At 38.6% G+C, this 27,470-nt stretch overlaps 3 protein-coding genes across 4 annotated transcripts; all 3 read right to left on the bottom strand.

Moving 5' to 3' along the window:
• Positions 1–1,221: 1,221 nt before the first annotated feature.
• Positions 1,222–27,470, bottom strand: LOC311283460 (harmonin-like). Of its 2 annotated transcripts, none has more exons than XM_084397874.1 (21): positions 27,345–27,470; positions 24,108–24,175; positions 22,804–22,947; positions 20,319–20,457; positions 19,739–19,847; positions 19,493–19,517; positions 19,323–19,380; positions 18,367–18,470; positions 18,172–18,256; positions 18,014–18,073; positions 17,875–17,931; positions 17,391–17,533; positions 16,660–16,725; positions 16,150–16,295; positions 15,869–15,900; positions 10,174–10,215; positions 9,974–10,027; positions 9,778–9,877; positions 9,403–9,512; positions 8,958–9,013; positions 1,222–1,479 (listed from the first exon to the last, which is right to left on the bottom strand). In XM_084397874.1, the coding sequence occupies exons 1-21, from the start codon at positions 27,378–27,380 to the stop codon at positions 1,467–1,469; spliced, it is 1,647 nt and encodes a 548-aa protein (XP_084254000.1). In that variant the 5' UTR covers positions 27,381–27,470; the 3' UTR covers positions 1,222–1,466. The 2 variants fall into 2 exon arrangements, with proteins under 2 accessions (XP_084254000.1, XP_084253999.1); XM_084397873.1 differs by lacking the exon at positions 27,345–27,470 and adding an exon at positions 24,254–24,339.
• LOC311282756 (uncharacterized protein) lies at positions 13,980–14,829 on the bottom strand (the record flags this gene model as incomplete). Its single annotated transcript, XM_084396771.1, has 1 exon — positions 13,980–14,829. The coding sequence occupies one exon, from the start codon at positions 14,827–14,829 to the stop codon at positions 14,080–14,082; it is 750 nt and encodes a 249-aa protein (XP_084252897.1). The 3' UTR covers positions 13,980–14,079.
• Positions 14,864–15,739, bottom strand: LOC311282755 (harmonin-like; the record flags this gene model as incomplete). Its single annotated transcript, XM_084396770.1, has 5 exons — positions 14,864–14,878; positions 14,931–15,047; positions 15,311–15,475; positions 15,638–15,687; positions 15,727–15,739. 5 exons carry the CDS (start codon positions 15,737–15,739, stop codon positions 14,864–14,866), a joined length of 360 nt encoding a protein of 119 aa, XP_084252896.1.

The raw sequence follows: 27,470 nt of genomic DNA, 5'->3' as shown, positions 1-27,470 counted from the left end.
TACTACAGCAGTATTAAGTGATAACCATGCCGATTTCAATAATCAATTAGATAATGTTTTGATTAACTTAATACGAGTTAAACAGTTAATACTACTTAATAAGTTAGATGAAGTTACTGTTCAACAAACAATGCCTTCAGGCAGACCGCCGTGTAATGTAGCCTACGTGCTGCTAAATCTGGGGAACGAATTCTTCATTCGTGGCCACAATATATAGGCTATAAGGCCTATATTTACCTAGGTCTATATCAAGTGTCAAAATTATTCGTATAGTGCTCAATTCATATCGTTTTAAAGCAGCATTACCAAAAGTCATTTAGGCCTATATTGCACAGTTCAGGGCTGGGAGATATAAAGAAATATGTTGCTGATATAAATAATACAATGTTTGAGATTTAGCTATATTATATTTATCAATTTACCCATCAGATAAGTCTAAGTGAGCAATGAGCATGACTGTATTAAATTACTAGCATTGCAAGGAGAGGAAGCCTGTTAGGCTGATAGTAGACAATATTTTCCGAATGTCATGCAGGGCTCCGTAATTTTACATCATTCATTTATGCTTCTTCATTTTTCCATTAGGATCGGTGAATAAAAACAAACTCTGGATTTTACACAAAATGATAATTCATTGTATTTCAGTAAGACACAGTTCCGAATGTGTGTTTTATTTTATTTTAAATCTCGCGTGGCAAATAAGACAATAATAGGCTACCAAATAATACAAGCCCTGGCCATTGTTTTTTTTGTGTGTTTTTTTGCATACAATGGGAATTAAAAACCCTGCAGTGCTGAAAAGTGGGGGAAAAAATTATACTAAAACATATTATGTCGATCTATAGCAAATATTATTATTTATGTGCTCAAGAGCATATTTAAGTAATAAATATTCATATCACTTATCTGCTGGGTATTTTAATTAATTTTTGAAGTAGGTTACTCTTATATTGCACAGATTTACAGCAGTGATTTTTTTTAATAGTTAGGCTACAGCTATATGCGAGTGTTAATATATTTGTTTATCCCGTGTTTATCCCTGATGTCACAGTCACAGATAGTCGTAGCAGGCCTACATGTTCAGACGAGTCGTCTGAAAATCATTCAAAGATGTGGTGATGTGCAACGTATATTATGAGAAAATGAAACAGTTGTTTTACCTTTGATGCATGTAAACCTGTTGTAGGAGACCTCCAAAACAAAATTAGGAGACTTTAAAATAGCATAATGTGCACTTTAATTTGCGAATGATCAGAAGTCATACAAACATTACACAAAAACAGCTTTTTGTTAATGCATATTTATTGTTTTGGCATACAACAACAAAATAATGCCCAGACAGTAAATTATGCATTTATAAAACAGATGTTTATGAATAATTGCACTTACAACATATATACTAAATGATGTGCTTGCTGCAAAATTACTAAGGAATGGCTCTCGATCGATTCCTCCTGTGGTCCGTCTTAAAAGAAAGTCCTGTAAAAAGAGTGACAGAAAATATAAAATAAGATTAGTCTGATAGATATTTAAAAGAGGGTTTCCTTTCGAGGGGAACATCGGCGCCATGTCATGGTGTTGACGCAATGGGAACGCCTTCAGAGCGTGCAGGTGTATGAGTCACGTGTAGTACAGGCCAAAACATTGGCCTAGGACAAAGTCAGGTGAGGCAACTCAGTGCGTAATCAATTCTATAAATAACACCAGCGCAAGAGCGTCACCAGCTACTTGTCTTCAGAAGCTGCTTGTCAGTCACTGTGTGTGCAAAACTGTTTGTCTGTCTTTAGAACAGGAGATGTGTTTCACTGTGCCCCCGTTACATTCTCGGGGACGACGGACACAAGCTGTGTATTCTTTGTTTGGGAGCAGAGATCGATAAACTCTCAGAGGAGCTGATTATGTGCAATGCAAGCATTTTAATTTTAATTTGAGAAAGCTCAGCTCCTGTCTCGCCCTCTTTGATGATCAGGGGAATTTTATTTATACACCTCATGGGTGGGGTCCCGTGGCTGGCATCGAGCATCGAGTCAACTTCACTCATGGGGTTCTCAGATGAAGTTCTTAGATGAGCCTGAGTGAGGCACCACCCTTTCTCTCACTCTATCGACGGACTCCGAGGGTCCCGTTCTGGATATGGAAGCTCGCTCTGCAATTGCAATTTTATTCTCTCTCTAGGTCATGGAAAGCCCCATGTTCCTTGTGTGTTTATAACCCAGACACGTTGGAGTCATTGCCAAGGGTAGAAGAGACGCTCGCGGTCTATCTCTCTACCGCTTCGGCTTCATCAATAAAGAGGCCACCCTTGCCCACGAGACCCTGCAGGATCACATCTTCTTTGTGGATTATGAGGCAGCAGATCAGGCTGGTCGAACACTGCACACCACGGTGCCGTTACCAAGGCCTATCAGGCTGACCTGCTCAAAGAACTCGACACTGGCAAGAGCCTTGGCCCTGAAGCAGTGAAAGAACTCCACAGGGCACAGATTTGTCTCTGCACGCCACTAAGCAGACGGCCCGTGCTATCGGCTGTTCAATGGCTGCTGTGGTTGCTATGGAGAGACATCTGTGGCTCAACCTTTCAGCGATCAAAGAAAAAGAAAAATCTTTTCTTTACCCGTAGGGTACTTTGAACTAGGGATGGAACGATTACCAGTTTCACGATAAACCACGATAAAATGTCCTGATGGTTAGTATTATAGTTTAAAATGTAATCATTAAAACCGTGTTTGATTAGCAATTTTAGCAATTTTGAAAACTCACTGTAAATCTGGTCTAGTCTCACGCAGCCGCAGCATGCAAGTTTTTTTTTTTGACATGGCGGAAATCAGTGAGAGTACTAAGGAGATTCATTCCCCAAAAATCCTCCCTGCCACGGCTGCAGCTTCTCAGTGACGTCCGATATTGTACGTACTTTTCTTTGTTATTGGTAAGACATAAAAACATTGTAAAGCACCATAAAGTTTTCGTGCACTAAATTCCAAGACTTCTGAAGCCATTCGATAGCAGCTCAGTCATTCTCCATTCAGCAATCAAACAGCGCGCCACGTTCGGTTAGCACAGTAAAATGAGGAAACTCATTCCAAGATCAATGTTCCCATTATTATACTTTATTTGTAGATAAAGGTCTATGGTTTTGCATAAAAGTACTTTATCTTGCTGGAGTTTATTTCTGTTTCTGAATCATGTTATCTTTCTACCGGTTGTCTGTTAGATCACAACAATGTGAGAGCACATAGTAGAGAGCACTATGAATTGTTCTTCACGCGCATAGTAACTGAAATTTAAAACTGTTAAAAGTAAAGGCTCAGTAAATTGTTGCATATGAAACACTACGTTTCAATATCTCTTCCCCTTGTGCTTCGAACTTTTCAATGCAAAGCGCTGCGACTCCTTGTCGCTTCAAGCGCATCATTCTGTGCACATTGCCGCATTGCATAAGTGCTTTGTGCCGCTCTGTATTGGAGCCTTTCATATTAGGCCTATAATACTCTTGGACAATTAAATATTATTAATAGCTTTTCTTATTCTGTCCTATCTACCATATGTTGTTGACTCATTAAAAAGTTGCGCTATAGATTTTAAAGAAATGTCTTTTCATTGTATAGTGTGATGTCTCAGCCTAGGCTGTGCGTGTACGTGTGTGTGGTTGGTGTGTATGTTTTTAAGTGCCGTCTGGAGGGGGCGTGGCCGACACACCTGTCACTTGTTGGATGCAGAATGAAATGTGTCTGAGACTGCTCGTGAAGTGGGCTGTTTTGGGCGTTTGTCTCCGGCATGGAGTTTGATGGTCTGCGCTATGCTGAGTGTCCTGCCCGACCCTGATACATCTCTATTTATGTTGCTTCTCTTGGTTTTCTCTTGCGTTAAAATAAATGTTTTGCTGAGAATTGACGTGTGCGTGTACGTGTGTGTGGTTGGTGTGTATGTTTTTAAGTGCCATCTGGAGGGGGTGTGGCCGACACACCTGTCACTTGTTGGATGCAGAATGAAATGTGTCTGAGACTGCTCGTGAAGTGGGCTGTTTTGGGCGTTTGTCTCCGGCATGGAGTTTGATGGTCTGCGCTATGCTGAGTGTCCTGCCCGACCCTGATACATCTCTATATTTATGTTGCTTCTCTTGGTTTTCTCTTGCGTTAAAATAAATGTTTTGCTGAGAATTGACGTGTCTGGTCTCCTTTTTGTTGCAGCCTGAGAGCCGGCTGTAACATATAGTATATATAAATACATTTACTTGTTTTTCATCAATGTATTAAAAATACAAAGAGCAATGTGGAACATTTTACCTCTTATTTGTTCCCCACAATTTTTTTCCCACTACAATAATAACTAAGAATAACTTTTGCTACTGAATTATCCACTAACTTCATTTATAATAGTATTTTTGCTATGTATTATGAATATAGCCTTCTCTTACGGTGGCAGTTTAAATCTTTGCAAATAAATATCTTCTGAAATTTGTTTTGACAGAGATGGTTGGTTGTTTTAATTTTTTCATTTTGCTCAGAAAGTGGCCCGAGATTTTTTAACATTTTATAAAACTGAGATGTTTATAAATCCATGTTGTACAGTGTAAAAAAACAATCGTCCAGACAAGATGATCATTACAACAATATTGAAGGCAAGTTGCATTTTAATGAAACGAGAGCGTGTCCGCAGTGATACAAGAGATGTGCTCTGTTTTATAATGCGTCTCTATTGACGGCGGTCATAAAATTTAATGTTTATGCTTAAAAAAAAGCTGCATATTTTATTTTCAAATATAAGACTTGTTGAAATGTTTTCAGTGTGCGTTTCAGTTCTTTTTGAACATTTTCATCTAATTTTAACGAAACCGTGATAATATCGATAACCGTGATCATCTTGGTCACTATAATCGTGATATGAAATTTTCATACCGTTCCATCCCTACTTTTAACAATAGAAAATGGTTACAGGATCCAGTTCAAGTATCATCCTCTGTGTTTCTTACAACAGTGAAGCCAGAACAAGGTCAGTTTCTTGCATAGGAGTTAGAGTCCCTTCTGGCCAAAGGGGCCATAGATCGTGTTCCCCTACCAGAAAGGGACTCTGGTTTTACAATGGATACTTCCTCGTTCTCTAAGAAAGAAGCGGGGTTGCGTCCCATTTTAGATCTTCATCTCTTGAACCGTACTGTGCGGATCTACAGATTCAAGATATTAATGTTAAAGCTCATTGTGTCTCAAATCCAATCTAAGAACTGGTACGTCACGATAGATCTAAAAGATGCATATTTTCACATAGATATTTTACCCACTCATAGGAAGTTGGTATTTTGACATTGAGATGTCATTCTTGCTCATAATGAGAATTTAGGTTTGAGACTAAATCTAAAGAAGAGCAATCTGTCACAATGCCAGAGAACTATGTTTCTCAGGGGTGGTGTGGGATTCTACCATGAAGCAGGCACAATTGTCCTGGCTCGGGTGAAATCTATTCACACCATGGTACGCAGTCTGAGGTTAGGCCAAGAGCTTTCCTTCCGTCAATGCTAGGTTCTGACAGGTCTTATGGCTGCAGATGCTAACGAAATTTCATTGGACTTGCTGCACATGAGACCCCTCCAGTGGTGGTCCAAAAGCATCCCTTATTAAAACCCATGTTTATGGTAAGGTTCATGCGCCGAGCGCTACATGCCCTTTCTTTTTGGAGGAGTAGGAGCATGTTACCATCGCAAGATAATTATGATGGGCGCCTCTATTACAGGCTGGGGAGAGGTCATGGAAGGACGTGGTATTGGGGAGGGTCAGTCCCTCATCTGTCTTGGCACATCAACTGCTTAAAGATTATGGCTGTGTTCTTAGCACTAAAACACTTTCTCCAAGACCTGTGGGGCTATCATGTGTTGGTGCGGATGGACAAAACATTGGTAGTCTCCTACATAAATCACCAGGCCATAGTGCGTTCGCACCCTGTTCATGCTGGTACAGCAGATCCTGCTCTGGGCGTATGGCAAACTGCTCTCCTTAAGGGCAGTTTACATCTTGGGACATTTCAAATTGGGAGCAGACATCCTGTTAAGGCAGGGGCTGAGACCTTGGGATTGGCAACTCCACCCTCAAGTAGTGGAGTTCATATGGCAGAAGTTCAGCCAGGCGGAAGTAGACTTGTTTACCCCAGAGGAGTCAACCCACTATCTCCTGTGGTTTTCTCCCCATCCTCCAGCTCCTCTGGGACTGAGGTACAGACGTGGCTGAGGCTGCGTCTGTATGCCTTTTTTTCCAATCCCTCTACACCAGGGAATCCTGGCAAGGGTCCGTCAGGAGGGGCTCCACTTAATATTGGTAGCCCCGTCCTGGCCGGCCTGAGCCAGGTTTGCGGACCTTGTGTCTCTCCTGGAAGGCTCTCCTTGGGAGATTCCAACCAGGAGGGACCTTCTGTCCCAGGCTCGGGGGACAATCTTTGTCAATCTGATCAATCATCTCGTGGTGCCAGATGGCTGAGGCCAATCTGCAGACTGTGGGTTCTGTCATGGGATCTTTCTGTGGTACTTGAAGGGTTGTCTAATGCTCCCTTCGAATGCCTGGAGTCAGCCTCTGTGAAGCTTCTTACTCTTAAGTTGGCCTTTCTTATTGCTATTACCTCTCTGAAGAGGATAGGAGACCTGCAGGCTTTGTAAGTGACTCCTCTTGTCTGTACTTTGCTTCTGGACTGGTCAAGGGGATTTTGCACCCTATGCCGTATTACATCCCTAAGGTGCCCTTTTCACCTTTTCATGTTGTTCTTCAGCCCTTCTCTCCTCCACCATCTGAGGTTCCGCTGCTTCCAAACAGACGTTACTCTCTGTCATTCGCTGGAAATGTTGTGATGGACTTCCATCAGCAGATAAGTGCTACTTGGTAGGGAGTGGTATGAGAGTGCTGTGGCACTCCACTCTCTCAGTAAGCCCCTCTGAATCACAGTGGAGGTAATTGTCAGACGGTTTTGTGTCGACTAGTTCCCTAGTAGACCCGATTTTGGTTAGCTATGTTCCTTGGTAGAGCAGGCAGTTCAGAGAACGGTGTTCTCTCCTGAGGCCTCTCTTGGTCCGGAATGCATAATACTTGCTCCCTCTGGAACTAATGGCAAAGGGTCCGGGTGGCAGTCCTCTAGTCTGCCCTGCCTTATTGGTGGCAGATGAAGTGAGCCTGCAATCTTCCTAGTCAGTTCTACCCCTGGGTCATATAGATCAGGTAATATGGGTGGTATTGAGCTGCGGACATTGCTTTAGGCTGATAGTTCTTGGTTACTAGGTGTGCTGTATGGCAGTCTTTAGTGACAGCTTAGCTCGCTGGTGATTTCACAACATTTGGGGAGTATGTCATGGTGGGTATTATATTACCATAGCGTCAACTCCATGACACAGTGTCTCGTTCCCCTTTTAAGGGAACCAGGGTTACCTACCTAACCTAACGTTTTATATCTCACATCCACACGAGGGGTGAAGAAAAAAGGTTGCACTCTTAGCAAGGAAAAGGAATTTTACAACAAAGACTATATATGCTATATATGAAAGTGACATATAAAAATGACAAAGAATGTCACTGTATTGACTCACAGAATGTGCAAAAAGACATGGTGGAAAAAAAAAGTCAAAAGGCACAATTACTATCTGCTGCAACCAGCGGGCCATTACTGGTAGTGCAAATATAAATGCATTAACGAATCAACGAATGGGAACGAATGCCGAGTAGAGCGGTAATAAGGAAGTCAATTGAATGATGACTAACACCGGTCTTTAATTCTAGTGTTTGGCGGAGAGACGGATCTAAGCGTGCACCTGGGACGGGGAGAGAGAGACTTATGCTGCACGGACAATTTTTAAGTATTTTTGATGTTGTTCGGCTGCCCGGCGTCACTGAACCAGGCCATCCAGCTGGCTGAAGATCATCTGGTTGCATGCCCCGGGGTCGGGAAGCCCCTAATTAACCTCTCTCTCTCCAACCCCTCTCCCTCTCTTCCTTCTCTCTCTCATCCTGTCACCGTTCCCAGGTCGCGCCCCTACCGCATGGTTCTACCGCATGAAGGATGCCAACGTGAGGTCCACAGGCCGGGGGCACAGATGGCTGTAGCCAACTTCCTCTCTAAAAGTGGGGGGCAGGGGATATTTTGGAGTGTTTATTTTAATGTGCGAGGCAGTGTTCCCGACTCAAGTGATTTTCTTTCTTTTGTTTCTTTATTTGTGATAAAAATAAAGACTTGGTTTGCTGGCCACTCAGACTTCTATGTAATTTCTATCTTTGAATGATTTACAGCCTTCAAGTACAAATATTATACCCATCCATATATTTTTGACTCCCTAGTTTGCTTCTAGTGAACCAATGGCAGTATATTTTCATAATTCCACATGTAGTAGAGCTGTAGACATTTATAGTAACATGCAGTAGCAAAAGGACAGATCAAAGTTGCAATAATCAATGCATGAGTCATGACATGTAACAGTCCCTTTGAACAACATCAATCAGAACGACTGCACAGCCTTGTGAATAACAGTTCACAACAATTGATATTGCATTATTGAATAATTATCACAACAAATCCCCAAATGAAAACATCTGGTTGAGTTTCCAGATTGACAAAGAAAAGAGATTGTCACATGTACATGATGCACACTGCAGAATGGGATGGGGGATGGGGGGGCTATTACCACTGGGCTATTGACCGATCAGGTTGGGGGATGGGGGGTCCTCATCTGAAGGACGTAGCCCTGTCTGTACACAGGGGCACTGCCTTGGAAAACCTTTTTCTTTGCAGTAGGTCTGACTGATGCTGCTTTAGGGCTGAAGACATACAGCAGATGACAGCTTCACCACTGAGAGCCATTTACCCAACTGATTGCTTTTTTCATTGGACATAATTGAAATAGACCACATAAAGCATAATACTATAATTGAGTGAATTGAATTTAGAAAGCACTGGAGCTGTCATTGTATAATGAGGAAGAATGCAACTATACGTACACTTCATCTTCATATTCCTTCGGTGGAGACACCGCAATGACCAGGTCAATCCAGTCCTGCACACAAATGCACAGAAAAATGCCAAGCACATGCACATGAACAAAAGGATGGAAGTCAGATAAATCCTAGCACATAATAAAAGACATTTTATACACAATAAAAGAGATTTTTCCTCCTACACGTTTCATTTGCATTAATGAAATGAGTTAACTGTGAATAACATTAGCCTACTTAAATCCCTACTGTCTTGATGTTTGACAGGCACATTGGCACAATTTTATTGATACATTCTGCTTCACTTCTGCTCCAACCCTTCATCTATATTAAATTATGTTGCTGAAAAAAATCATTACAGCAACAGACCATGTGCACTTTCTTGTGATTTGTGTCTACTAAATCTATGTAATTCTGCAAAATTGGTACAAAATTGTAATGAGGGCCGTACCCCTCCACTGTTCCAGGCCTGAGCCATTGAGGTCTGTCCTTCAGCTAGAGTCACATCCGTGAGGATCTTTCCATTCACAGCCATGATCTCATCACCAGACACAACCCCACCTGAGAAAAGATGAACAAAACCATAGAGAATTAACAGTAATATATTGAAAACACTAAGCAGGTAATTTTGAAACAAAACTAAATGTTTTATTAAGTCAATATAATCAATATCACAAATGACTGAGAAATAAACTAGACTTTTGCATGATCATCATTCGTTTTCAGAGTGCGGTTGCTAAGGTGTTTGTTAAAAGCCTGAAGTCAAAAGAACCAACCCTCAAACCTTTATGATATCTTGGAAACGTGTTATGTTTGTATGACTTACCATGTTTATCTGCTGCACCTCCCTCGTAGATAGATGACACCACAATCTTTCCCAATGGGGAGTCGATTCCTCCCTCTATGGCCAGATCAAGCTTTCCTTCCTGAAGAATGTGAATAGAATAAAAAAAATATCCCAATTCTTAGTTTACATTTTACAGAATTTGCTCACATTTCTTTCTTTTTTTTTTCTTAATTACCTTCTTAATTCTCAAAAGTCGCACATCTCTGCCAGCTAGCTGCTCAGCCGTGAACTGTTAAATCATACACAGTTAGAGCTAAGATGGTAAAAGTAATATTCCATAGAGAAACGCTCAGGGAGTGTGGCATATCTGTGTTATAAAATATAAAAATGGCAAAAGGGTGCAGAAAGAACTGTTAATGTAAAGGGTTACAGTACCATGGAATATGGATCAAAATCATCCACGTATTTCTGAAATCCCTGCAAAAAAAACAAATAGGAAAAACTGACAGTATAGTATAGTCTGAAAAAATGTGAGGTTCGTTCTAAGGACATCATTTAAGCAAAAACAAATTAGTGCTCATTGATTTCCAAGAAAAGACAAATGAACACTATATATCTGGATAGTTGTCACCGCTAATCCAATCATTGGCAGGTTGTGTTTAGTCTTCCAGATCAGTGCCTTAGTAGTTTGGCATGACCACTAAATCAATCTATAAAAAGCATCTGATCTTAAAAAGTGAACTCTGTATTTCTTCATTTAAAGTCATTTAAACACAAAAACTAATAGCATATTTTGAATATATTTAAAATAGTGTACAATCATATGAGATAAACATATCATTAGTCTAAAAATCTGTTTAATTCTACATGGTTGCTCCATGGTGGCCGCTATTTTGAGATCACATGACCAGCTTAATGATACTTGCTTTATTTTTTTAACATTTTGCTGGAGATTTTCGCTATCAGAGTGAATTAATCATGGCTGAATGTGTATTCATATGATGAAATTGGTAACCGAAAATACTTGCTTATGCGCAATGATACATCCACACCTATAGGTGTCAGTATAAATTCCAAGACAATTATCATATCAGCCGGCATGTGCACATTTAAACAAATATCTGTTGCTTACCTTGCTTATTGTGTTCATATTTGTTAATGCATGAACAGGTTTGATTTGACTAACTTTCTTTTTAAATACAAAACTAAACAATAAAAAAAGTCAATAAATCAAACATGATATAACATAATAGATGAAACAGTATAACACACTACATAATATACTACAGTACCGTACTGCATGGTGCACATATTAATACTGAGAAAGTATGCATTTGTTTTGTTGGATCAATTGGTAGCTATCTAGTTGGATAGTGTCAATAGACAATCATCTGCAAAGATAGTTACAATAAAGGCTCTCTGACAACCACAACACACTTAAAACTGAACCAACAAAATGGAAACACACAGAGATGCCATCTGTTGCATATTCAGTCTAATATTATATAAACTTCACTTTTGTTCTGCCATTTGTGCAGTGCAAATGAGATCCACTCAGAGGCTGCTTTCACAGCAAACAAGATGGAGGTATGATTGCATGGAAATATATGGGTGTGACTAAAGTAGAATTCTGAGAAATTTAAGTTAATTCAGCAGTCCAGTGTCATGGAAAGGTGAAAATGTAATGTCTTAACTGAAAAAAGTGTAATATTGCAATCATACTTCTGATGTCCTTGAGTATTTTAAGATATATTCATAACATGCACGTTTAAACTCAAGAAATGCAGTAGACAGAATAAAATCTACACTTCCACAAACAAACCAAAAATCAGACCTTAAAGGGGTCATATAATGTATCTTCATATAATTTAATCCACCAAAAGGTACTTTTTTTTATTATTATTAAAAAAAAATTCTGCTGTGCCTTTAAGACTTCTATGTAGACACCCATTTACAAATAAACAACAGCACTTTGGTTCAATCACACACATTTTGTTTTTTATGATATCCCTTGTGATATGACCCCTTTAATTATTGTCAAGGAAACAAAACTAGTTTTAAATCAGCTTAAATGGACACATTGTACCAATATCCTCAGGGAAATATTGTTAGAAATGTAGTATATACTTCACATGCAGATGTATACACTCAGACAGCAGAGACTTCACTCAAGGGCCAGAGTGTTAGAGAGAGAGAGAGAGAGAGAGAGAGAGAGAGAGAGAGAGAGAGAGAGAGAGAGAGAGAGAGGGGGGGGGGGGGGGGTAACGCAAAGTAATGATGACAGTTACTTGTTTTTTGCTGGATTTAAAGGACATGTTGTACGTGACCATCCGTTTGAGCATCTCTGGGGGCTGAAACAAACATAATTGTGACTGACTCTTACAAACACCTCAAAATAACACTTGCACCATTTCATTACGTGCCATATAAGGTTCACCTCAGCATGGCAAATAGACCTATTAACTAGTATCTATGAATTCAGGCTTCTTACGACACTGACTGCGTGACTGAACTGATAATCCATTATATACAGAACAGCAGTGATGGTGATGCTACAAGGTACTGGATCATTTGAGAGAAATGACACCTGATTCTTTAGATACGAGGGAACAAGATAGACAATCAGGCTTATGCATTATAGCAAACACCTTTAACAATAATAAAGAAAGACTGAATACTACCTCAAGACAGCAAGGTATTGTCCTCTCTTGACCTTCTTGCTACCCTCCTAAAATAACCACAGAATTGGCAAGCACCCATTCACTTAAATTAAGGAGGCACAAGAAGTGATTAACTTCCTTTGTGATCTGATAAAACAGGACTGAGAGTCTGATGGATGACAGGGACAGCATGTCTAGGTTTGTCATGTTGATCAATCAAAGACATTTTAATTCTGATAATCTATCTCATTGTGCACGCAAATGGAAGAAGCATCTCTCTTTTAACCTCTCCCCTTCTGTCCTTCTCTTTCTGCCTTCTGAATCAGTGCAATCAGTAAAAGCTGCATCTACCTGGTCCTCCTCGAGTTTGAAAAACTCAAATTATAATCAGAGTCAAACAGCAATTGGCGCAACAATCAAACCAATGAGTCAAAGTCGTAAATATATATTAGCTTATTTATGCATCACCAGCACCATCATCCTCCTCCTTCTCCTCCTCCTCATCATCATCGCACGTACACACACGGGTTCTCCCTGTCTTACCATAGTCTCAGAGCGGAGCGTGGGTCTGTGTGAGGTCTGACTTGGCAGCATGACAGGTTTGGACATGACAGGGTTCATCTGTCTCCGCTGGTTTGGAGGGCTGGGGGCTATTTGCTATGCAGATGTTAGCAGTAAGGGACACAAACTTAAGGTCAGGGCGTGATATACCTTCAAGAGTTATGCAATCCTAATCACACAACACAAAATATTGTAGGAACATTTCATTAAGGACATAATAGACTTTGTCTTTTTAGTAATAATTATGTTTTTGTGAAATGGCTTTTTAAATGTTATTACTTCACAAATAAAAAAGAGGTGTGCATATTTATAATACAGTGCAAAGAGTTACGGTTTCAAAAAATGCCCCTTATATAGGATTTGTGGCAACTATATTTGTTTCGAAATGGTGTTGTTATATTAAGAGCAGGAAAACAGAGTAATCTATTGAAACATCTAACCACAGAGAACTCTTGGAAAACGATTTCCGCTGAAAAAGAGATGCCGGTTTGAATTAAGCTTGCATTACATTTCTTAGACAAGGGTGGCAAGTCTGATTTGTGCTAAAAATGGAGCGGAAGGTCCAGAGCAGTATGTATCATCTACAAACTAAGGACTCACCAGTGGATTATTAGAGGTGGATATCCTGCTAGCATGAGATGTGTTTCTCATCACCTGGACCACAAGGACAAGGTTTTCAACAGTCCAACAAAAATAGAAATCACAGGTACTGCAAAGTCGTCAAACCAAACGACATGCTTTTCACCCCAAATGATGATATGTATCCTAACAAACATCTTCAATAAGAAATTAAAAGTGGGTATTCACATCTGCAAAACAACAAACTCAAGGCATGCAAGTATGTATGACATAATTGGTGGGTAAAAAAAAAAAGTAAAAAATTTTGGGGTGACCCATAAGCATGGCACCTATAAGCATGTACAGCTTGCTGCCAGTTCCACACACACACAAAAAAAACAAGCATCTTAATTTCCAAACCAATTGGAAAAGCAAACAGAATTACCACTGCTGTCACAGGTTTCATTGCACAGGATTTACTTCTCTATGGGTTTTCGCTCAGTGTTGCAGATGCAACATTGGCGCCACTTCAGTGAAGATATCAATACTATGTATCATGAAATCAATTTGGAATCAAATTGGAATGAATTGCGATGCGACTAAAAGTTCCCACTCCTATATGACATACATAATCAACTCTCACACTGCTAAAAATGTTAACTATGCTAACCGTCAAGTTGCGGTCAAACTTCGGGCTGGGTGGGCGTGAGAGATCACTGGGGATGCTGGAGTAGAAGCCCCCTCTCTGCCGGTAACCATTGTCCCCAAACCTACTCCCTTGTTCGGATAAGCTTGGGGAGCGAGGATAGTTGGATGACCCTGCATGGTACTTGTCCTCCATGTGCACGGGTGGAGGGGGTGGCGGAGGAGGAGGCGGTGGTGGTGGAGGAGGAGGTGGTGGGGGAGGGGGAGGTGGCTGAGATGAGGACAGACCCCTGGAAGAGAATAGTGGGGAAGAAGGGGGTTGCCGGCTTTGACCTATTGAGGAAGAGGGTACCCAAGTGGCTGGTGGGGAAGGTGGGCGTTGAGGGGATGGTCTGGAACTTGGCTGCATTTGGTGCTGTGTTCTTGGAGATGGAGGGCGATAGTTGGATGTCTGGTAAAGTCGGGGTGAGGGTGGAGGGCGTGGTAAGGGAGGTGGAGCTTGGTTGGATGTTGGTGGAGTTGGGGCTAGTCTTTTCAAAGGCTGCCTTAGACTTTGGTCCACATCATCTAAGTTTATGTCATCAAGGTCAGTAGTGGCCAATGTCAAGCCTCCAGGGAACCTCCGTCTGGTGGGACCAGTCGATGCAGGAGAACGGGTTGGAGACATCTAGAGGTACACTTTAATTGCTTAGAACTCTGAACTAACAAACTATGGACTAGAAGACCAACACACATTAGGATACTTGAGTGAAACTTGATAGACTTTACCTCTGGTGACTCATTTTCAACTGAGGAGATTTGCTCTAGTCTGGTTTGACAGAGCCTTTCCACCCAATGCTGCACCTTTTCCGACTCTTCCAGATCTTCCCTCTCAGTTTCTGACACCTAGTTGAATTAGTAAAGCCACACCCAAAGATGGAAACTTTGATATACTAATGAGAATGTGGTGGACTGCCATTGGTAAGGGTACAATAGTGCAGTTACCTGCTAAATTTAATTTAGTCTTTGTTCAAATGGGTACATTTGACCAATCAATGAGAGTCAGAGGGCCAAAGGCCAAGGAGACAGAATCATTTACACACATTAAACTGGGAGTACAATTTAAGTCAGCAAACCCTACAGTAACCTCACTAGAACAAGTCTGATACCTCTTGCAGAAGTCTGCTGATTTTCATCTGCTTCTCTCGCTCAAGAACTTCTTCCTTCTCCTTGGCAAGTTTCAGCTCAAACTCCATCTCTTTCTTATTCTTTTTCTCGGCTGGAAGAGTGTCAGTCTTGGACATCTTCTTCTTCTTTTTGGACTCTTTTCCTTTCTAAATATCCAAAGTGATTTGAGAACACCTGGTGGACTTTTCACCAATGTCAACCAAACTATCATGCAAACCATAACTTCAGACACATCTCCAAGATGAACAACATATTCCATAGTTCTAGGACACCAAAACAGCACAACAATCTTGCAGCACACAATGTACCTTTTTGAGTGTAGGCAACTTTCCTTCATAACGGTAAAACCAACCGAACGCTAAGATAGCAAGAATGATATATTAGTTTCATGAAAAACTCTGCAGATTCATTCATCCAAAAGCTACCAAAAGATCCAACCAAACAAGATGAGTATAGTCTACATGCAGTTGAAGAGTCTTAAAAAAGGGGAAGTTTGTCAAAGAATGCTGTCTATAGTGCCATATGAATACTTCACTTACTTCTTCGCTCTCTTCTTCATAGGACTCAGAAGCTGATGGAACCAGGAAGTGACAGACACGGCACAACAGAAAGGCAAATAGACAGAAAGACAAAGAGCACACAAAGAGAGATGATGCATCCAACATAAATGCACATCCGTTCATGCAGAGGAGAAAGGAGTAATGGTGCATTACGTGTACCATTTTAGACATGGTAACATACTTGTTTACTATTAAGAGAATAGTTTAGTTTTACAGAGGGCATTCAAAGTTCATGCACCGGAGAAGTGCTGTCAACTTACTGGAAGTTTTGGGTTTGGGTGAAGGTGTGAGGCGGGTGGGTGGTTGGGGCGAGGGAGAAGGGGAGGGGGAATGAGATTTGGATTTTTCCTTGGAGCCCCAATCTTCTTCCCACTCTTTGTGGTGCTTACTTTCCGATGCTTCAATTCTGACACACACGACACATACATTATCTATTCGGACAAGCCTGCTAAATAATTTCTGAGTTGATATATATTTGTTTTGAACATCAACACAAATGTCAAGAAGTTGGCCCCTTTTGCAGTAAACATTACATTTTGTGTGTCATATTTATTTATTTTTCGTATTCCTCATATATATAATTTGAACACATTTTACTGGACAAAAAAACATTGGTTGTGAAAATTAGAAGTGACTTAGGACATACGGAACAGAATGTACTTCCATCTCTCACAACATTGCTTTCATCAACATCGATTTGCTCTACTCTGACATCTGAGGTCTGTTTTCTTTGAAGATATTTTTGCTTGGCAACATTATTCAAGTATTACCTCTCCATCTCTTTGCGATGGCGTTGTTCTTCCTCTGCAGTCTTCTGTGATATCTCCATCTTTCTCCTGCAAAATATTGCACATATAGAACAATAAAATTGATAACTCATGCAGATTTCATGCAGGAATTTTAATTAAATGTCTTTAAAAGTGTCAATTGCTTTAAAATTGCTTTATTAATGGCAATTAATAAAGAAGTATCTAAGTACAAGTGAATATTCATTTTTATTTTAACCACAAGAGTACCTAAAATGTTTATAATAAAGATACAGTTAAATAATAACTGCATAAATGTATTAAAAAGTAGAATTTAACTGAAGTTAAAGAAGTTAACATTTGTGTTTTGTCTGTTGTTGCGCGAATGTTTTGTATGTTCTTCGATATTCTTGTACATTGTAATGTCTAGAATCCTAATTGTTTTACAAGAGAATGTGAGGTAATATCAAGGTTTACACATATTAGTCTGTGATTTGAAGCAAAATTTCCCCAAAAGTTCTGAAAATCTTTTTTGACCAATTCTTAATTCTGCTGACACTTATGCTGGTAGAATCAGGGTATTTGGCATGCTGTATGTGGCCTATATAAGTAAACTTATGTCACTAATTTATGTTATCTTGAGTTATATCTTGAAGGAGCCAACCAAATGTTCTTTTACAGGCGTTTGCATGTAAAAGAATACAGTGTGAATAGGTAGTGTAGTGTAGTGTTCAGTTGTGTGTTTTTTTACTGACTGGCGCTCTTTCTCCTGCTGTTCTTTGACGATTTTGTTGGTCTCTAATGCCACCCTCTTCTGATGCATTAGCTCCTGTCTTTCCAGCTCACGTCGAGCTTCAGCCGCCAGCCGCTCCTCATCCGTCATAAACAGCTCCCTTCCCTGAAACATACAGTAGACAAATCAGCACTTTTGCAAAAATATACGCACAAATACAATCCATTATATACTGTACAGGTCGCATAATTCACATACATATACCAACTAAAATACCAGTTAAATAAAAAAGACAAATGCACCAATAAATAACCTAGAGGTTAACAGCATAATACAAACAACATCTCCACAATGTGTAACCCTTGTCCACCGCTGTCAATTACAACAGCTTTATACTAGGCAAATGGCTTTCTTTTCCACAGAGCTGAGAGAGATAGAAGCCTTGCAACGAGTATTCGAGATGTTCTGATGGCAGAAATGCATTAGTGGGCTTTCAGTGAACTTACAGCTCCAGTGAGGACAGTAATAGTTAGACTCCTGCTGCTCTTTAACACTCGCACTGCCTGAAAACACACACATTAGCCAACATGGTTACCAGTTTAAATACACAGAGAGGTTCTTAATTAATTAAAAGCTCCTACTTACCTCTTGATGACTCAGGTTGGTGAATTCCACCCCATTGACCTCCACAATCTGGTCGCCAATCTACAAGCCACACAAACACACACACGTGTGTTACTGCAGTTGAATCAAACAGCAATGCTCTATTAATTCAGTTTAATCTAGGAATTAAATGAAATGACCTGTAAGCCCACTTCAGCAGAGAGTGAACCCGGCTTCACATTGCTCACATAGATGCCTGGTTTCTGTGTTGGTCCACTCGATATGCTTCAACAGAGAGTATTTCTTTGTCACAAGGTGTTGCATTAAATTAATGTTTTTTTCAGTGTAATTCAACTGTGCACTTTAGTGTATATGGGTGGTAGTTTCTTCCGTACCTGATTCCCATGCCTTTGGTGCCCACCAAACTAAGGAATACTTTTTTTTCCTTGATCTCTTTCCCTCCAATTGAAGTCAAGCCAGCAATACTGGTCTTCTTCTCCTGGGAGGGAAGAGTCAGAAAATGTGGCTAAGTTAAATTAGCTTCAACTGGTTTAACCCAGCAGTAAAGCCTGGTCAATAAAATAATATTCAGATTATTTTTTTTTTTTTTTATAATAATAATTCTATATATATACATTATTATTTTTTTATAATTATTATTTTTTATAAAAGAAACAGTATATAGATTTTCTAAGGCAAAAAACATATAGTATGATATCGGAGAATATAAAGCTTATGCTTGAGGATGAAAAAACTAATCTGAGCAAAAATATGTTCTCTTTCTGATACTTACATGGCCAATTTATAGACAGTTGTCACTCTATATTTCCCAATAATATGTCTAAGCAAGATTATATTAAGTTTTATGTCTATAGCTGTTTAGTTTTTACTGTGGGGGCAAAACATATAATGAAATGCAACACAATGATGATTGAGAGACGAACAAATAAACGATCCTCAAAGGCATAATATTTGATACTCACAATTTACATGATTTTTCTAAAAATGTATGTATGGCTAATCAGATAAACCTAAGTTGCCTCAGTCCAGTAAGTGTTCATCTTGAAATACTACAGAAAATATAAACGTTATGCTTATGTTTACTATGTAAATGCAAAATTTTACCACAAAAAGACACGTTTACCATGAACTGAAGGGGAATCATTTTTAGCATTACTAAAAGGCCCTTTACTTGCTAAAAAATCTAAACTATCAATCAGAGGACAGAAGGCATGTGTAAGATTATGAATAACAGGTTTTCAGAAAACTTTTGATTTAGAGGCTTTGGAAATTTGCGTATCAAATATGATACAGCTTTATAGTGTTAAAATATGGAGAAGGAAAATCTTACCCCTGACTCAGACACAAACTGATCCACAAACTGCCACTTCAGAGGGTCATCAGTGGAGCTGATTAGGACAATAATATTATAACAATATTATTATGAAAACAAAAAATAAAGACAAATGAAAGTGTTAGCAAAAGTTCCTCTAATTAAAGTGATTGATCACACCAAATTACCTCTTGAGAGGAATCATTCCCACATCTGTAAATAGAGTGTCACAATGGGAATAATCAAAAACACGTCAATAAATAATATATTTAGCTAGTGGCAATCCCAATAATGAACTCTTCTGAAGGAAGACACTGTTTCCTAATGAATTGCTCAACTGTTACATCAATCACCATTCAACTGTGAGTGAATCACTGTAACTGACAGCTAAATCAAGATGCCATAAATGTGTATATAGAAATGAAAAATCTTACGGCGGACTTTCAGAGAGACAGTCTTCTTGGTCTTGATAAGGTTAATAACCTCCTCGTGAATGCAGGAGGAGATGGAGTAGCCATTGATGCGCACAATCTCATCGCCAACCTGAAGAAGACACAGCAAACCACATTAATAGTACTTTAAAAATGCTAATATAACACTTTTAATTATACCAGAATAGTTTTATATTTCAAGTCTCTGTCATAACAAAGGTGGCACTTTGCACTATAAACACACGGTCTGCATTTGAATGCCATTTATCTACAGGACAAACATTGATCATGGAGATTACAGTAGAGGACAATAACTGTGTTTGGGAACAGAAGACAGGAAGACTTTAAGAAGGCTTATTGCTCCCTCTAGTGGAGAGAAGGTGCACTGATCATGACGGTTTGCCATGTAAAATACACACATCTATTTGAAAGTTTAACATTTTTTGTTGTCAGAAGGCAAAAGAGTGTCTGCTTAGGGTCCAAATATGTTCAACATGCTCATATATATAAAAGTATGCTGTATAAAAGTTATAAAAGCAGCCGCATAGCCAGGCATCCTTGAATATTGTCTGGATTTTCGTACCTGCAGGCCGACATTTCCTGCTTGTCCATCTTTGACTATCTGTGATATGAAGAGCCCAGAGCCGAACTCCAGCCCCCCTCGAACACTCAAACCCAGACCCTCAGGGTGTGTGCGGTCCAGACGCACTTCCTTCAACTTCCTGCTCATAACAGAAGTGGACAAAAGAGTGGCATCTAAAATCAGTAAAAGTGATATTTAGTGAAATGTATTATGTCCCACAAATTACAATAATATTTTAATTATAAAGGAAAAATTTGTCAAGACAAATTTGAATGACTTAAAGCATTGCCTGAAAAATTGAAAATACAATATAAAAATCCCCCCAAATTAAAACAAATACCAAATACCAAAATGACTTATAATATATTAGCAAAATGACCAATATAATATATAAAATATTTTATATTAAGTAATAATAATAATATATGAGGGTAATATATATATATATATACAGTGAGGAAAATAAGTATTTGAACACCCTGCTATTTTGCAAGTTCTCCCACTTGGAAATCATGGAGGGGTCTGAAATTGTCATCGTAGGTGCATGTCCACTGTGAGAGACATAATCTAAAAAAAAAAATCCAGAAATCACAATGTATGATTTTTTAACTATTTATTTGTATGATACAGCTGCAAATAAGTATTTGAACACCTGAGAAAATCAATGTTAATATTTGGTACAGTAGCCTTTGTTTGCAATTACAGAGGTCAAACGTTTCCTGTAGTTTTTCACCAGGTTTGCACACACTGCAGGAGGGATTTTGGCCCACTCCTCCACACAGATCTTCTCTAGATCAGTCAGTCAGGTTTCTGGGCTGTCGCTGAGAAACACGGAGTTTGAGCTCCCTCCAAAGATTCTCTATTGGGTTTAGGTCTGGAGACTGGCTAGGCCACGCCAGAACCTTGATATGCTTCTTACAGAGCCACTCCTTGGTTATCCTGGCTGTGTGCTTCGGGTCATTGTCATGTTGGAAGACCCAGCCTCGACCCATCTTCAATGCTCTAACTGAGGGAAGGAGGTTGTTCCCCAAAATCTCGCAATACATGGCCCCGGTCATCCTCTCCTTAATATAGTGCAGTCGCCCTGTCCCATGTGCAGAAAAACACCCCCAAAGCATGATGCTACCACCCCCATGCTTCACAGTAGGGATGGTGTTCTTGGGATGGTACTCATCATTCTTCTTCCTCCAAACACGTTTAGTGGAATTATGACCAAAAAGTTCTATTTTGGTCTCATCTGACCACATGACTTTCTCCCATGACTCCTCTGGATCATCCAAATGGTCATTGGCAAACTTAAGACGGGCCTTGACATGTGCTGGTTTAAGCAGGGGAACCTTCCGTGCCATGCATGATTTCAAACCATGACGTCTTAGTGTATTACCAACAGTAACCTTGGAAACGGTGGTCCCAGCTCTTTTCAGGTCATTGACCAGCTCCTCCCGTGTAGTTCTGGGCTGATTTCTCACCTTTCTTAGGATCATTGAGACCCCACGAGGTGAGATCTTGCATGGAGCCCCAGTCCGAGGGAGATTGACAGTCATGTTTAGCTTCTTCCATTTTCTAATGATTGCTCCAACAGTGGACCTTTTTTCACCAAGCTGCTTGGCAATTTCCCCGTAGCCCTTTCCAGCCTTGTGGAGGTGTACAATTTTGTCTCTAGTGTCTTTGGACAGCTCTTTGGTCTTGGCCATGTTAGTAGTTGGATTCTTACTGATTGTATGGGGTGGACAGGTGTCTTTATGCAGCTAACGACCTCAAACAGGTGCATCTAATTTCGGATAATAAATGGAGTGGAGGTGGACATTTTAAAGGCAGACTAACAGGTCTTTGAGGGTCAGAATTCTAGCTGATAGACAGGTGTTCAAATACTTATTTGCAGCTGTATCATACAAATAAATAGTTAAAAAATCATATATTGTGATTTCTGGATTTTGTTTTTTTTAGATTATGTCTCTCACAGTGGACATGCACCTACGATGATAATTTCAGACCCCTCCATGATTTACAAGTGGGAGAACTTGCAAAATAGCAGGGTGTTCAAATACTTATTTTCCTCACTGTATATGTGTGTGTGTGTGTGTGCGTGTGTGCGTGCATGCGTACATGTTTTTAAGTATAAAATATAATATAATATAATATAATACTTTTATTCTTTTTTCTCTGAGAAAGGCACAGCAAGAGGAAACAGAATCCAGTTCATTGTGGTCCTATTAGTGCTGTGCACGGTTGAATAAGCTTCTTCTCTCTGTGCTCATAACCACGTCTGACCGAGCATGAGGGAAAACAATGATTCTCTTTGGAGACGAGAGCAGCGGCTGTCATTCTACCTCCTCTGATTTCCAATGCACTCATTCTCTCTGTCTTTATTGCCTTCTCTGTTATTCATGCAGAGAAAGATGGCCATACTGCACAGAAACATCACACCCTATCGGCCCTTTTTTAACACGTCATTATCCTCTATATTCCTCGTTTCCTCTCTCACCTGGATCTCTTGGGCGTGAGCTGGTCGTATTGCACCTGGTGCTTCAGAGGAATCAGGGGTCTGATGGCATCGAACAGAGGAAGGCGTTTGGGCTCATTTATCACCAGTTTCAGGTCACCGACCAGGACAGGCAGTTCCATGGATCTAAAGGGCAGAGCAGAGACATTTAAACAGGACCTGATTGAGAACATGCAAACAGGAAAGCTAATTCAGAAAAGCACAAACAGTTTGTGCACAAGATATGGATTATATATCTTGATACTTGATCTTAAATCATTATTCAATCTTTTGTGTCAAGTCAAATGAGAGGTCAAACATAAAGCGTAAAGCACTTGTTCATAAGGTTAGGTATAATGACTGTTGTCATACATGTTGTCATTTTTTATTTTTAAATGTAATTTAAACTCTTTTACCACCATTACTGTATAGCAAAATACAGCCTCATTCCCATTACTCTATCATTCAAGAAAATATATAAATGTAGTTTAACATATACAATTGAAACTATTTATACATCATGATAGCATTTATTATTCTGCCTTTGAAACATTGTTAATTTAAATGTTGAAAAAATCTTTGTAAAATTATATGTTTTCCTTTTATATCCTAGCATAGAAACCTATATTAAACCCATTCTGATTTGTTGCTTGTTGAAGAAAATGACACTTTATACCCACACAAAATCAGCTTATGAATTTAGAGGCAGCTGCTGTATGAATCATTGATATTTCACTCCTGACTCAGATATCAGAGACAAAGGGGCGTCAGAGAATGGCTGCCCTTGAAAGCAGGGAGAACAGTGGAAATGATCTGATCCAAGTTACTTTTCCATCAGATTAAGTCTTTTATTTCTGTCCAGCGGAGCAATGACGTGTTGATTTACACACTATATCACAAATACAGACCTTAGGGAATGTATTCAGCATTTCCTATTATTGCACACAGATAAACAGACACCGAATACGTTTGTCCTTTTGAATGTGCTGATTGCCAGCACTGCTGATGGAAAATTACATTATTTATCAGTAACGAAAACTTTCCAGACACAATGCTGCAGCAGAGATATTATGTAATGAGGAATTATGTAATATCTATAAACTGAAGTAAAAGAAAAACAAATGTTCACGTTTTCTGTGCAAAATTTCACTATGTTGTCAATGCAGTGGTTGCTAGATGGATTGTTCAAATCCCTAATCTTAAATCTGAGCAACAGTAATAACTAGGATTGAACCTGCAACCCTTATGTCAGCACCCAGGGTCCTTTAATATTACGCATCCAAAAAATGTGTAACAAAAATACTTACTGATGATACATGCGGAGAACATCATAAAGATAGTCCTTCTCTGCTTCATTATCAACTAGCAACTCCACCTGCACAACACGAACACACAAACCTCTGATCAGATCATCATTAGTAATCAGAAAATCAATCGCATGCACATCTTTTACCTGGTGGTGGCTAATCTGCTGTAGAAAAGTTTTGAGGAAGCGTTTTGGCCAGTCAATGATGTAACACATCTCTCTCTCACTGAGTGAGAGACTGAGACGGAAGGTCAGCGAGGAAGAGAGGTCGTGGGAGAGAAAGAGAAAGAGGAGGTGGACGAACTATTGTGCGTCTGTAAGTTAGGCCTCTCTCAGATTGGTTGGGTCTCATGTTGTTTATGCTTGAATGGTTTTTTCTGTACTGTGTGAGTATCATTAGTTCAGATCTGCTCCACTGGACCTGTTAATGTTCCTGGGCTCAGATAAAGAGGTTTATCATGCTAGCAGTGTCACCTTACATTAGTGTGCTGCCGCGTTATTGTTATCATAGGAATGCTAATGAAGTTCATCTAATGTGAGACCAGCATGTTAAATGGAAAAGCCAAACTTCTTCATTTTTTTGAAGAGAATGAATGAAGAGAATTAAGGTTATTTGAAAGAATGAATGAATGAATGAACTAAATAAATAAAAAGAGTGAACAAATGAACAAACAATCAAACAAACACAGAAATAAATACATACAATAAGTGAATGAATGAATGAATGAAAAAAATGAACAAACAAATAAATAAATAAACAAATAAGTGGGTTATATAAATGAATGAATGGATGAATGAATGAATAAAAGGAGTGAAAAAATTATATGTAAAAGAATGAATGAAAGAATGACTAAAGGAGTGAAGAAATGAACAAACAAATAAATAAATAAATTAGTGGGTTATATAAATGAATGAATGAATGGATGGATGAATGAATGAATGAATGAATGAATGAATGAATGAATGAATGAATGAATGAATGAATGAAAGGAGTGAAATTATATGTAAAAGAATGAATGAAAGAATGACTAAAGGAGTGAAGAAATGAACAAACAAATAAATAAATAAATTAGTGGGTTATATAAATGAATGAATGAATGAATGAATGAATGAATGGATGAATGGATGAATGAATTAATGAATTAATGAATTAATGAATGATCATATGAAAGAATGACTAAATGAATGAATAAAAGGAGTGAAAAAATGAACAAACAAACAAATAAATAAACAAATAAGCGGGTTATGTAAAAGAATGAATGAAAGAATGAATGAATGATCATATGAAAGAATGACTAAATGAATGAATAAAAGGAGTGAAGAAATTAACAAACAAATAAATAAACAAATAAGCGGGTTATGTAAAAGAATGAATGAAAGAATGAATGAATGAAAGAATGAATGAATGAATGAATGAATGAATGATCATATGAAAGAATGACTAAATGAATGAATAAAAGGAGTGAAAAAATGAACAAAAACAAATAAATAAATAAGCGGGTTATGTAAAATAATAAATGAATGAATGAATGAATGAATGAATGACTAAAGGAGTGAAGAAATAAACAAATAAATAAACAAATAAGTGGGTTAAATAAATGAATTAATGAATGATCATATGAAAGAATGACTTAATGAACGAATAAAATGAGTGAAAAAATGAACAAACAAACAAACAAACAAATAAACAAATAGGCTGTTTATATAAATGAATGAATGAATGAATGAATGAATGGTTATATGAAAGCATGAATAAAATGAAAGAATGAAAAAATGAATGAATAAAATAAATAAATAAAAGGAGTGATTAAATTAACAAACATAAATAAATAAATAAATAAATAGAAACAAACAATAAAATGAGTTAGTGAAATAACTAACTAAATAAATAAAATGGTTGAATGAAATGAATGAATGAATGAATGAAAAATATATGGGTGGATGAATAGATAAATAACAAGAACAATACAATTTACATATTCAAATAAGTTAAAAAAGTTAAACATGAGTGCAGATAAACAGTTATGATGTTTTTATTTGAACTTAGCATTAATAAATATTACCTATTAGTATATGGTTGTTTTAATTATTAAAAGATATAGCATATTACTCATAATAAATGAATACGTAGGGAACATTGACATTGAACATGAACATTGTGGAGAAATAAAAAAGCATTTCCACATTGTTCCAAAATCAATACCAATATCAGGCCACATGTGATAAAACAGTGGCGTTGTGTTCATCGGTTATTGAAGGAGTCATAAACATTGTGACCAGCCCAGATGACAGTCCACCTTTGGACTTTAACATCATAAAACGCAGATGGAATTTGAAGGGAGCAATATAACAGATTGTCATAGAGGAGAAACCAAAATTAAATGTAAAGCTTTTGTGCAGCGTTCCCACCCTGTCTACAGGCAATAAGACAGGCTGAATAATAAATGCAGCAATCATTTCTGCCTGATCACACATTCCTAACACTTCCTGAAAAACTGTCCATTGTGTGCCTCATCCACCGCACAACAGATGCTACACTTCTACACTTACACACACTTCACAGGGGAAGCCTTTGTATGGTGTCTAAAAAAATAAGCATGAGCATGTAAATAGGTAGCCTATCAGAATAGGTAAATCATAGCAAATTAAAATATTAAAAATGATTAACTTTACATTTAGGAGGCAAAAGCTAAATAATACCTGTTGTATTATACATAACACCTATCACCTGCTCAGCCAATCAGAACGCGTACATCGGTTGACGTCACTGTGCAGCCTACCTTTCTACCTGTAAATTACGCCTCATCTGCACCTTTGGTTACGCAAAGCAATAAAATTGGACGAAATAAGCCATTACGTCGAAATTATTAAACAAGTAACATGTTTTACATGTTTACTGTAATAAATAAAAACGTCTAAAACATCACAGAGCAGAAAAACTGGCGTAGGATGCTAGGTGTGGACATCTTTTAGGTCTTGGGTTTGGACAATTTTACCGATCAAATAACGACGGATCTTATGGATACAATACTATGTTCCTTGTCCGAAGCTAGGCGAATATTAATTTGACATACTTTACAAATATTTTATAGCGTAAAAATGAAGTAGCTTATGTGTGCTTCTCCGCCATTGGGCACAGTGGGCAGCGACTGCTAAAAAACTAGACCACTAATAACTCATGCTAATAAAAACAGTCAACACATATTTAAAGTTAAACAGTAACGGTTTAAAAGCTCACCTTATGCCTAAATTCTCTCGCCACTTTTCTCTCCATGCTGAGCAGCGGGTGTTTTGCTGGTGTTGCTGGTTGTGCTGGCGTCTCTACCGTCAGTCAGTGAGTCAGTGAGCGGAGGACTGTCTCCGT

The sequence above is a fragment of the Rutilus rutilus genome, assembly GCF_951802725.1.
Source record: "Rutilus rutilus genome assembly, chromosome: 23".
NCBI lineage: Eukaryota > Metazoa > Chordata > Actinopteri > Cypriniformes > Leuciscidae > Rutilus > Rutilus rutilus.
The sequence above is the reverse complement of the archived record's forward strand: the minus strand, read 5'-3'. Positions and strand labels throughout refer to the sequence as shown.

Excerpts from the sequence above, each read along its gene's own strand:
- LOC311283460 (XM_084397873.1), bottom strand. The coding sequence starts at position 24,322 with ATGTGTTACATCATTGACTGGCCAAAACGCTTCCTCAAAACTTTTCTA. Across the intron at positions 19,381-19,492 it reads GGAATGATTCCTCTCAAGAG|CTCCACTGATGACCCTCTGA; the intron begins GTAATTTGGTGT and ends TGTCCTAATCAG. Across the intron at positions 10,216-15,868 it reads ATGAAGAAGAGAGCGAAGAA|GGATTTCAGAAATACGTGGA; the intron begins GTAAGTGAAGTA and ends TTTTTTTTGCAG.